At 36.5% G+C, this 13021-nt stretch overlaps 1 protein-coding gene across 2 annotated transcripts in view; it reads left to right on the forward strand.

Annotated features, from left to right (window-relative positions):
* The window catches only part of LOC115441818, a 44172-nt gene extending 35247 nt beyond the window's left edge, over positions 1-8925 (forward strand). Inside the window, exons 6-9 of one of the 2 annotated variants that reach the window (XM_030166732.2) lie at positions 120-293; positions 1676-1791; positions 4010-4237; positions 7700-8925. In XM_030166732.2, coding sequence (XP_030022592.2) covers positions 120-293; positions 1676-1791; positions 4010-4237; positions 7700-7900 — 719 coding nt within the window. In that variant the 3' untranslated portion in view covers positions 7901-8925. The remainder of the gene's footprint in view (positions 1-119; positions 294-1675; positions 1792-4009; positions 4238-7699) is intronic. The other variant, XM_030166733.2, reaches the window with a different exon arrangement.
* Positions 8926-13021: the final 4096 nt, after the last annotated feature.

Raw genomic sequence — 13021 nt, forward strand, 5'->3', positions numbered from 1 at the left:
TACCAATCCGCACTAGGCTAGCGTGGTGGACTAAGGCCTAATCCTTGTCAGTAGTAGAGGAGGCCCGTGCCCAGCAGTGGGACAGTATAAAACAGGGCTGATGATGATTTGATGTGTAGGCACAATAAAGACGTTCAACTACGCAACAAACGGCCGGCACCTGTCGGATCAGGAGTACAAGGCGTGCGTGCGCCGCAACGTGGGGCGCTGCGGCGTGCGCTACGTGCCGTGCGACGCGCGCTCCTTCAGGATCGGGCTCGGCGGAGACGCGCCCGACCTCATCGACCCCGCCGGTGAGTATGGTGCAAGCTGGAATTGCAATCAATCTATTTTCAGATTTTATTGTTTTTTTTAGATTATAATGTTTTGCCGACATTTCGAAGACTGCAGCATTCATGGTCACAGGGGGAGGGGGGTACTGACCATAAATCTTGGGCAGTGCTCTGTATGGCGTAGGTCCTATGGTAGCTATTTCCTTGACTGGAAGCTTTTATGTTAGTGTACTATAGTTGCTAGGTTGTTGCCGAATCATTTCATAGTTGAATGTAGAGGAGGAGGAGGAGGAGTTAATAATAAAATACGTAGAGAGGAAAAAAAAACAAAAAATAAAGACCAATTCGTTTTTTTATTGATTTTAAGATAAAGTCAATTTGAAACACTAGTTCAGTTGAGAATTGTAGACTTAAATATTGCTTTATATTTACGGTGTCAGATCCCCTCGGCCCTGGCGGGGCTGGCGGTGCTGGTACCGGCTTCTACGGACCTGACGGTTCCTTCGTCCCGGGCAATGTATCAACTCCAGTGGACATGGAAAATGGTTCCAAAAATTTTAATCCCCATTTATACTTATTGTTTCTTACTTCTACCTGGTCTTGTCCATTGCTCCTAAACCTTCTTCATACACATGGATCTTAAGTATCTAAGATGGAAAATGGTTCACTACTATATCTTCTTGGGGTATCAAAAGATATTCTGTTCACAACTTCGTAAAATACAACTGCTTCACGTCCTTTTTCTTTCAAAGGCATGCGGTGGTGTTTGGCACCTTTGCATAATTCAATATCTATTTACAATGATACTAAATTTTTTGAAAGCAAGCCTGTATATATAGTGAAGTTATGAAGATATTCCACCTTCCATACCACGAATACGGAATACGATCTCTCTCTTGATCACTCTGTATCACTTCCGCACTTTATGCCACTCATGATGTTACTAGGGTGATGCCCTGACTTAGACTAAGGGCGCAAAATGATTAGTTATTTTTCACTGTTTATGCCTTGCGCGCCCGTGACGTCACAAAACGGCCCAGCGGAAGATCAGCGCTGGTTTTTTTATCAGCATATGCTGAGCTGGGGTCGCTTTTGTGACGAGCAAATAGATTTAAGTATTTTTGTTTTTTGTTAATTATTACGTAATTTTGCTTGTTACCAATAAATATTTTCTTTCTTTCAAAAATGACCATGGTTAAGTATAGGGCCATGCATGGGTGCAGTTATAGAAGGTCACCGGTCACATGTTAGTTACCTCACTGTAAGGTTCTTTTTTGTTGGATGTAATGTAAGGGAATCACAAGCCTAGCGTATAACTTCAACTCATGGATGGCACTGTATAATTATATTGTGTACCACACTGACTGATGCCACCTCTTCATCTCAACATACGTATGTTTTAGTCACACAACCGGTAATGAACCCAGTTTCCGACGAGCCGAGTGACGATGACGGCTCTGGGATGGATCCTCAAATCGAGACGCCGTCGGAAGACGAAGGACCCGTCATGCTGTCTAGGGTAAGAGATTTAATACTGATTCCGATGAATATTTCTTTAAGGGTGTTGTAGAATGTAACTTTTGTTGTGATTATTATTTTTTATGTCTTTTATTTTTATAGATATTTGAATCTTGTTGTTTTATTTGGTTAGTTACTTACTCTGAAATAAACACTCGTATCAATAACATATCTTTTTACTTAATTGTATAAATAACTCAGAACATATATACCAATTACTTACAACAAAGGGTTAATGTCCAAATAATGTTAATGTCTATAGGGAATTACCCCTTTATTCATAGACGTTATTTATAAGGACGGAGCATTGCTGTGATAACAAGTCTGTTTCACAGCATTGTTTATCTGACAGCTTGCTCTTTGTTTAGCGTTGTTTATCTGACAGCCAACTAAATTCAAGTTGTATTTCAATATTAGCCAATCATAACGGCCCTGTCTCTACGCATTGCGAAGGCTGCCATGCCGTCAGCACTGAGAAACAGACTTATTATCACAGCAATGCTCCGTCCTTATAAATAACGTCTATGAATAAGGGGATGAGTGCCTAGAATTTTGTGTTTTAGATTTAAACTGTGCAATGTCTGTTAGTTATCACTAAATATTTAGTAAATAGTAAGAAATATGGTAAACTACGCTACTGAGAGTTATGACTGAGTATTAAGATTTTAAATAGTAGAAAAAATACTGAACTATTATCTTTATAATTATAAAGAGTTATACTAATTAGTTTGCTAATGTGTTACTTTAAAAAAATGTCTTAATAAACAACATAGCAATTCTCTATTTATTTCGGTGATAAATATAACATTCCAATTTTTTTATCGTAGTGCCGAACCAAATTTATATTATATTTATAACTGTTTTTTAAATAGAAATTTAAAGATAAATATATTATGAATATTAATAATTATATGGCGTCTTAACAAAACACTGCGCCGTTACAAATTAATGTTAATTAAATATTAACATTGTACTAACTGGCATGCGAAATACTAAGCCCTGCAGATCCTTTAATAAATACTACACTCAAACATTAACAAATCATATTCAATATCTTAATAAGAGTGATTTTAAATGAATAATTATATTTATTGAACGATGCATTCATTAAATAAAATTTATCATGTTATTTAATTATTGTTCATGGCCTGCGTTTAATTAATTTCATAATTCATTTTACAATTTAATTATTATTTATATTATACAAATAAATAAAATAAACTATAATTATAAGGCTGATTTTTCAATCATAAAATGATTCTTATATAAAATATAATTTAAACAAATGTAAAATTATATTCGTACGAAAATTTAAGTTTAATTAATCGATACTTTGTTTGTGAAATTTTAATGGCATTGAAAAATCAACCCTGATAGGAATCAAATTAATATCATATTTACAAACGACTACATATTTAAGTACTTATAACATTTGTGTTCGAGGGAGCGTGGGGTAATTAATTGTGGTCGTAATATTAATTTATAATGCGGGGGAAACCGACAATGTTTCGTATAGCGCTGGTAACACGCGACGCGATCATCGGTTAACCGGCCTTTTAATTGTTAATATTGGAATTCTTTATAAAAATACAGGCCAATATGGTTGTTAAAATTTCCTGATACAGAAGTTACTAAATTATAAATATATTGTTGCTGTGTTTGAGTGGAACTTGAGTGATAGTTCCCTTTTTCTTCTTTTTTTTTTGGGCAAAAATGCGCTATCGGTTGCTAGCGATAGCACACCACATGGGGGGCTAGTGGTACGGTTATGTTGGTTTCATCGGTCTTATTGCACTTAGATAACTGGTCGGAACCGGCACCCTGCTATATTGATGCATTGTGTGGTTTCGCTCTCAAAAATCATTAAAAACTAGCTTACCCGACAAACGTTGTCCAGTCTGAACTATCTATGCACGTGCGCATTCTGTCGATCGCTGACAGTTATTTCAAACCACTGACAGTTATGTAAAATTAATATCGTCGTTAAATTTTCTAATTTTACGCGCAATTTTTTGAATTTTTTCTTTCATAAGAACCTCCTCCCGACAATAACAAACACAAAAAAAAATAGTGAAATCGGTCCAGCCGTTCACGCACGATGGCGTGGCCAAGGGAAATAGGGCTTCATTTTTATATATATAGATATACAAATAATTATTTATAATTACTATTGCTACCATAACCATCCCAGCTGAACTAACCTCACTAACCACATCCAGATCTGGAGTTATATGTGGTCTTGGTTGGGCGGGCAGAGCTGGTGGGGCCGCGGGGCGCGTTACCATGGCAACGCGTGGGCTCGCTGGTCGCCGTACGCGCAGCACTACGGCGACGACTCCTTCAGGTACTTCGGGTACGGGAACTTCGGGGTGGGGCTCTCGGGGTACGGGAGGCAGCGGTGCCAGGACAGGATCACCATACCGTGCGAGAACGAGTACTTTGTGTCGGTGAGTTCATTTAGTTTTATATAACACTAGCTATTGCTCGCGACTTGCGTGATAAAGTTTTTCAGGGATAAAATGGAGGATTTAAGTTATACTTCTAGAAATATATCAGTGAAGACTGCATTTAATTACATGCAGTAGTTTTGATGTGATGCGTGTACGAACATTAAGACAGACAGACAAAAATCCTAAAAACTGTTTTGGCTAATTAAGATCCCACGTATTAGTTTTTCTTCAATATCTATAATGTGCAATTGATTGTATGTGATTATGAAGACGTACACATAATGCAAACCCATCGCCTGGTTGGTAGTTCGCAGGGGCGTAGTACCGGCCGTACGCTCAACTAAAAGGATCAATTAGAAAGAAGAAAACTTCATCGCTTTAAATTCAGTTTCTTAAATTGCCTTAAAAATCACACCATCCCGGAGGCGTTGAGATTGATGATCGTATGATTAAAATACTGGCATACGGATTCGAATCTCTCTCTTTGTTGTGTGTGAAAGTGTTAGAAAAATAGCTCAGTGCCCTGAGTGTTTGGTGCCCCAAACCAATACGTTAATATGCTAATGGTATCGCCTTAAACCCATTCTACTTGAAAAGTAAGTAATAGTATAAGTTTGGAAACCGCACGGATAAACACAGAATTAAGTTGATTATTTACGGATCCTAATCCAACTCCAGTAATCAAGTTACACTGTATGTTTCGAAACTGCAAAAGTTCTGCAAATCGAGGGTAGTTGAGAACGAGCTAGTTGTATTCGAAAACATTTTGGATTGAACTAATTGTCGATGAGTGTTAAATATCTGCACCGATCTAGATGTTGATACCATAAAAGCTGATGAAGGAAGGACATTATAGTTAATCTTGATCTATCTGTAGTGTTAATCTTTTAAAATAATATGGTGGCAGTATTGGACGCAAAACGAAATGGTAGCCCTTCTCAGACCAAAGAATGTTGTTTGGCAATGGCTAATTATATTAACCTGCCATAGTAGCCCACGTAAGTGTGTCGCGTTCCGAGATTAGCCTGTGTATACCCGGTTCCAAGAGGCCGGCACAATTGTGTCGACTGCTGAGGGGTAATCATCTCTCGTTAGTCGAGATTCTATTATAGATATTATAGATTGTCGTGCAAATATAAAAATCAAATTAAGCGGCATATATCGCAAATAATTTGCTCAACACAATTTGTTAACTTATAAGGCATACGATTTATTTTGCAAAATGATATTTGTTGCATGGCTTGAATACGCTAACACCAGCACAATATCGGAAAATCTTGGCAATACAAGTTTTGTTCGAGAAAGTTCTTAAAACTTGTACAACTGTCTATCCATTGAACATTACCAACTAATCCAACTGTTAGTCGATAACAGTGTTTGGACTACACTACATTAGCCCGGACTGTGGGTAGTTTAATTAGTTTGTACTTACTGGCATCTTTGTAACATGTTGCAATAGTTTTGTATTAGTTATTCAAATTAACCTAGGATTTAATTATGGTTTTTAAAAAAAATTTTTTCTCCCGACGTTTCAAAGACTGCATCCTTCATGATGACGGGGCGGACTGAGGTGTTGTTCGTCGAAAAGTCATAGTACTTATACGTATTATTTAAGTACTGTATTTACCTACATTTTACAGTACAAAGTTTACATGTTTAGCTGTTGACGATCCGATCTATTAAGAATGAGTTCGCAGTCTCTTGAAGTCAATTATTTAATAAATTATCACAAAATTTCAGAAACCACACTGCATTGCCTCATCACTATTCTTTTCCTACAAGCTCGGCAGCACACTCACGATCATTCAGGCGCGATGAACGAGAAAGTAAGATGACAGTATTTAACCGCTGTAAGACATAGAGCCACTGGTGCATCCACTTTCCGCCCGTGTATTCCCATGACGGAATAGAGAGCGAAACTAGTCATATGAGGGACAAACTCCATACTCCGAGCTGATACTGAACACAAAACCCACTTTGACCGACCCGGGAATCTGACCAGACACCACAGCACGACAGTCGTACAGCGCTCAATACGTTACACCACCGAGAAGCTCCAAGGGTCCATAATCTGATTCCTGCCGACTTCCCTTTCCTAATATATGTAAAGTCTAATCATTAGGACGATTTGCAGACCGGGTTCCCTTTAGAAAACCTGGAGCTACTATCATTATCATCAGCCTACAATTGTCCACTGCTGAACATAGGCCTCTCCTAAAGCTACTACTATTATACTAGTTACTGCCATAGAGCTATAATACAGTCTAAACCAACCTCTAAAGTACAAATTGGGGTGTTAGTTTGCCGAAACGCTTTGGAGACAGCGGGGTGGTACAGAGTAAGTCTTTGTGTCAATACCCGCGCCGGTGAGGTAAATGGCTCGGGAGTGTTTGTATAGCTAGTTTGAACTGCAGAACGGGACGTGGACTCTGTTTTATGCAAATTTGGAAACGTATTCGCTTTGGTTATATGAAATTATGGATGGACTTGATAAATGTAATGGTTAAAATTGTAATGTTTTTAATCATTTTTAGGATGGTGTGAAGCGAATGACTCATCAGCCCGAGCTGGCTTCTTTCTTAACTTTATGGTCGTTCATTTATTCTATGTCCAACATAAATTGTCTTTAGTTTATATAAGCGACTTTATCTAAGTAATAATTCAGTATACTCATGTACCTTGACTTATCATAAGTGCAACTATGTTCGCTTACGTGATGAATAAAGCATTTTATTTTATTTATTCAAAGGGTTTCGCCGATATTGTAAACATCGCCAACAATTATTTGTCTATCTTGGTTTTTGGTTGTTGCTTCATTTTATTTGTCATAAAATAAATGTATTTTAATATCACCTGCAGATGCAAAACATCTTGTAATAATTGTTTTAGTATCCTTACATATTATAAAACAAAGTCCCGCGTCTGTCTGTCTGAATGCGATGATCTCAAAATGTACGCAGCGAATTTCGATGAAATTTGGTATGGTATATAGTTCCTGGGAAGGTATAGGGTACTTTCCATCCCGGGAAATATATAGCGGGACTTTAGCCCGGGAATAACTTTCTCACGACGGCGAAGTTACAGAAGCTCAAACATTATATATGACCTTCGCTTATTCAAATTTGTGTTTTTTTTAGAAGTAGTTATTCTCTGGATGCTGTGTTTACATAATACACACATACTAACGCTTTTTGTCTTGAAAAGAATAGGCGTGGGCGCAACTGATGCACACACTTTCTGTCGTGCGTATTCCGTCCTATAATGTGATAGGAGGCGAGCCTATCGCCATATCGGGCACAAATGCGAGACTCCAGGCCAATACTGAGTGGAAAAACCTCATATCACTGCCTGACCCAGGGATCGAACCTTAGACCTCAACACTGCAGTCGTACCGTAATACAACTACGCCATTCAGGCAGTCTACATAATATCTTGCTATAAATGTACCGTTTTTTTCAGAGTTCCTATGGCACAGGGGTGTGCGACCCCCACCACTGCGGGAACACGTTCTGCCCCGGCCAACACGAGCAATGCAGAGTGGAGACCTCTGTAACGCCCTTTGCAGTGTCCGTGCATTTCGGACCCCCAACTATAAAGCGAAATCCTGAAGAGAATATCGGAGTGTGTCTCAGGTACACCCAGCTGCCTTGTGATTCTTAGTCAATAGGATTAGTTTGAAATCGAATCTTGGACCTTGTGTTGGTAGATAATACTGTCAAGTTCAAGATAAAAAGGTTTTAAAGTAACAGAAGTGTTAAACAAAAAAGAAAAGACTTTTTTTATAAATTAAATTTTCGTTTAAAGTATTTTGAACTCTATGTCATTTAAAGTCAGCATAAAATTTCTAAAGCCAAAACATCGTGTAAACGGTACAGAACATTAAATATAAAATTCCTTGTTACTATTATAGAAAATAATTTAAGCGTATGCTTAGACTCGTTACGGAAATTAGGGGCCATTTCCACGTGCGAGTATATCGCGGCGTTTATATTTCTACATTCTAGTTTAAGCTTCAAAAGGCTTTGCTAATGTATTATGTGATTTTGGATGATAATTTATAAATTCTGAAATTTTCGTATATCTACGCCTTTAAACTTATAAATAAATATCTGTTTATTGTCTGATCTACATATCTATTATTTTTAAACGTTGTGAAATTAAAAAGGCAAAACTAGGCAACTCTGTTCATGCTGACCGCGACAGCGGTTCGGGCAGCGCCGGTGTTTAGTCTCTCCTTACTTATGTATGGATTACAAACCTCTCCTAACTCCTAACTTATGTATGATTACATTGTTAATCGATGTGCTTGTGTGTTAATGGATCCACGAATATATTTTGTACGGTGTTTATATACTTTTGGGACGATTAAAAGCCATCAATTATTTATAATTTCTAAAAATATTTTTAAGATTTTCATTTTCAGCCCTAATCGTTACTTTAATTTTAAACATGCAGTACATCTATGATTCATTTAGTTAATTCATGAATACCGCTGCGTGTAATGTCGATGGACATGGCCCCTAATAGAAATCTCAGAAGAATTTTCTTAAAATGTTTTTTAATTTAATTAGGTGCCATCAAGTAAACGAATTCTACTTTGTAAATATTTATACTCTTTAAGTGCTTAAATGTTTATTTATTTTAATGTTATCGCCTTTGTGTTATTAAAATATGTTTTGAATTAATATTGAGTTTTTATTCTTAGTGTGCATTATTTGATGTTAAATACAGTGTCGTCAAATTAAAGTTAATTAACAAGAGTTGAGTTTAAAGTCTATCAATCCGTACTAGGCCAGCGTGAGGGACTAAGGCCTAATCCTTCTTAGTAGTAGAGGAGGCCCGTGCCCAGCAGTGGGACAGTGTATAGGGCTGATATTATTATTAATTAAAGTTGCTACATCCCTTAATGGCCGTAAAATTACGTCTTTTTTTAGACGTAGTTTGTTGATTTAAATGATTCGTTGGAACGCTTTTGTGTATAATTTTACCGTTTGGTTATGTTTACTACTAATTTACATCTGAATGATGAAAAAGCCACATCGCTTCAAAATTAGAGTTGTAGACCACACTCCTCCTTAGAACTAAAGTGATCTAACTCAAAATGTATATTTTTCTGATTTTGTTGTAAAACGGCCGACGAACGACATGCTCTATAACCTTATGATAAGAAAAATACAAAATTAAAGAATAGAAAAAGATTCTCAATTCACCGCGACCATTTCATTGCCTTTTATATTGTTTTCAAAACTTTTTTGTTTCCCACAAATCGTCTTTTGTTGAGTTAGGTCGTCTTAGTTCTAAGGGTGTGATATAAAATGATGTAGTTTCATAATGCCCAGTAATCATCTCGCCTACCTTTTTGCACAAACACTCACAGAGCCTCGCAGATACATAAGAAAACGCATAGCATGTCTTTTTATGTAGTTTATATGACCTAATATTCCAAAACAACATTCCCACGTATCTAGCAGAAAAGTCCAGCATTTTCAACATGAAATAACCGCGACGCACGGAGAAACAAATTGAAATGTCACAAACGAATGCAATCGATTCACTTTTAATATTTATCGAGATTACACCGCGGTAAAAAAGCGACGATAGCCTAGTTGGGTATGGAACGGTCTGCCGAGACGAATGTCCGCAGGTTCAAATCCCAAGGGCACACACCTCTGACTTTTCTAAAAAATCATGTGTGTATTCTTTGTGAATTTATCGTTCGCTTTAACGGTGAAGGAAAACATCGTGAGGAAACCTGCACATCTGAGAAGTTCCTCTGTAGGAATTTCGAAGGTGTGTGAAGTCTACCAATCCGCACTAGGCCAGCGTGGTGGACTAAGGCCTAATCCCTCTCAGCAGTAGAGGAGGCCCGTGCTCAGCAGTGGGCAAGTATATAATACAGGGCTGATATTATTATTATTTACACCGTGGTCGCTAAGGAAGTTATAGCAGTAGAACTATTATCACATAATCATGTTAGTGCTATCTATCTTAGTATAGGCGTTACATATCAACTACAGCCATTGACGTATATTAAAATCAGTTTGAATGGATGACAGTTCAATTTAGTCGAACACAGTGAATGTTCGGAACGTCAAATCTAGTACGTAGTACATATATGTCGATGACTCCAACTCACATGATCATCACAACTAACAAACTAATTCTAAACCATTCGGAATATAAGGAAATGTTAAATTACAGCAAATTTAAGCCGACATTCCCGAAGCACAAAATTACTTTTGCTACAATCTCTGTTTTTGTCCACATATATTTATAACAAAATACAAAATGTTGTATCAAAACATTATTTGTGCATTAAGCAAAAAAATCTGTTAATGAATCAATGAACAATTATGTACCTGTAATTTGGAGAAATTTACATTATTATTATTACCTAGTATGCGTGGAATACTATCATAATATAGTTGGATGTTACTCCATCTTAATATTATCATGATTTTTACTATCATCAAATATCCTTGACATAGTTTAATATTTTAAGGCTGTTTTACAAGTAATTCATTTGATTTATACAGCGAATGTAGATAGTACTCATTTTATTACTTTATTAAGAGCTTAGTTTAGAGCGTGACTTTTGTATTTGTCGGACACTTTTATGTGACGAGATTTATTTGGAAATTGTGAACCAGATCCTTATACTTCATGCTCAATATTATGGGCATTCTCTACCAGTCAATCCGAGGCAGTAGAGACAAAAGATATGTAAATATACACCAATTAGCATCAATAAAGAAAATGATTAAAAAAACTTCACCCAAAACACGAACAAAGCAATTCCACAGCGAGTAAAACAATCCCGTTGAAATACAATATGAAACAAAACCAAAAACAAATTGGAACGACACAAACGAATGCAATCGATTGGAACTGTTAATATTACAGAGAGCTGGATTACCGAGACGATGGAAATATTAATAGTTTAACTTTGTTCACGGACCAGTTCAGAAACTCTGACTGAGCTATACAGTTAGGTATACAAGTATATTAACCAATCCGCACTAGCCCAGCGTGGTGGACTAAGGCCTAATCCCTCTCAGTAGTAGTAGTAGGAGGCCCGTGCCCAACAGTGGGACAGTATATATTACAGGACTGATATTATTGTACAAGTATATATTAGATCCTTACATATAAAATTGGCGTTTTGTATGGAAGGAATGCAAAGTTGATTTTTTTGTAAATTAATTAATATTAAATTATAAAATTAATCAAATTATACACCATTTTTACCTAAGCCTTTAGAGAGTTTATTGATTCTTACCTCTATGGTTTTTTTTAGTTAAGGAATTAATTAAATCCCTATGAAATAGCTAAAGTGCATAGATAACAATGGTGCATACTTTCATTAATTAACTATATTAAAAAAATCGACTTCGTAATCTTCCCATAAAGGCCAGTTGCATGTATAACCTAATATAATCTTAATCGGAGACCGATTTTTTGTTTCAAAATCAACATTCCTATCTAATAAAACTTAACATACTAATTGCAAAATGCAAGTATAAAAACAAAACTAGGTTCACTATTAATTACAGAAGCTATTGTATTACTGATCTAACTACAAGATCTAACAGATTAATTTCCCTATGTAGATACACCTACAAGCTAAGACACAGCCTCCACAATCGTGGGCTAATCGAATGGATATTGGATTTGCATACAAAAGCCCGGGGCGGTCACGTGACCGACGTCCTATACCCTCTAGTCTCTACTAACAATATTGACATGGTTTTGATTTACATTGTATTCTTATAACGAGATTTATGGATCGTCAATCATTTTCTTGATATATATTTTATTTCTTTTATGGTTAGCGGATCCATGATGTTTATTTCAATTAGTATTGAAGGTGTTTATGGTTGGTGAACTCATACTACTTACCATCACAAAACCTTATCTTAAGTGATCATTTGCTCTTTTCAATTTTATAAAAAAATAAACCGAATGTTAGACATTAAAATAAAACTATTTTACGGATTTTATTGCGGTTTTTTACATATAATTTTTCCCGACGTTTCCGCCCCGTGACCAGGAAGGCTGCAAAGTCTTCGAAACGTCGGGAGAACATTATAATTTATAAATCGCGAATGAATGTGCTAAATAGTTTTAATTCAAATATAAAAATGTTGTTAAAAAGTACCTTGTATATATGGTAAGTGATTACGACTGCGTTTAGTCAACTAAACATCAAGAGGTAGGTATTTAAGTTATTAGATCGACATAAATTAAGGTGGAATGACGCAGGATGGAGGCCTTTTACAATCCGTCTAAGAACACAAAATGTAACAGCAAAACTATCACTTTATATTTTTGAAATTGATAAACTTCATACTACAATGAGTAATATGAATAGCTCTATCCACGCTGTATTATATACTGTCCCACTGCTGGGCACGGGCCTCTGCTACTATTGAGAGGGAATAAACTTTAATCCACCACGGTGGTCAAGTGTGGATTGGTAGACGTCATACACCCTCAAAATTCTTAAAAAGAACTTCCCAAGTATGCAGATTTCTTCACGATTTTTAAAGTTAAAGCACGTGATAACTCATAAAGAATACACACATAATATTTAGAAAAGTAAGAGGTGTGTACCCTTGTGATTTAAACCTGTGGAAATTCTCGGCAGTACGTTCCACACTTAACTAGGCTATCGACGCTTTTCACTACAACGAGTACTGGAAATATATTTTTTATTTCATACTACCCAATTTCTAACCCATTTGTGGCCGGGAAACGTGCAACCAATCGAGAGCACGTTAT

The sequence above is a fragment of the Manduca sexta genome, chromosome 10 (genome assembly GCF_014839805.1).
Source record: "Manduca sexta isolate Smith_Timp_Sample1 chromosome 10, JHU_Msex_v1.0, whole genome shotgun sequence".
In the NCBI taxonomy this organism is placed as follows: Eukaryota; Metazoa; Arthropoda; class Insecta; order Lepidoptera; family Sphingidae; genus Manduca; species Manduca sexta.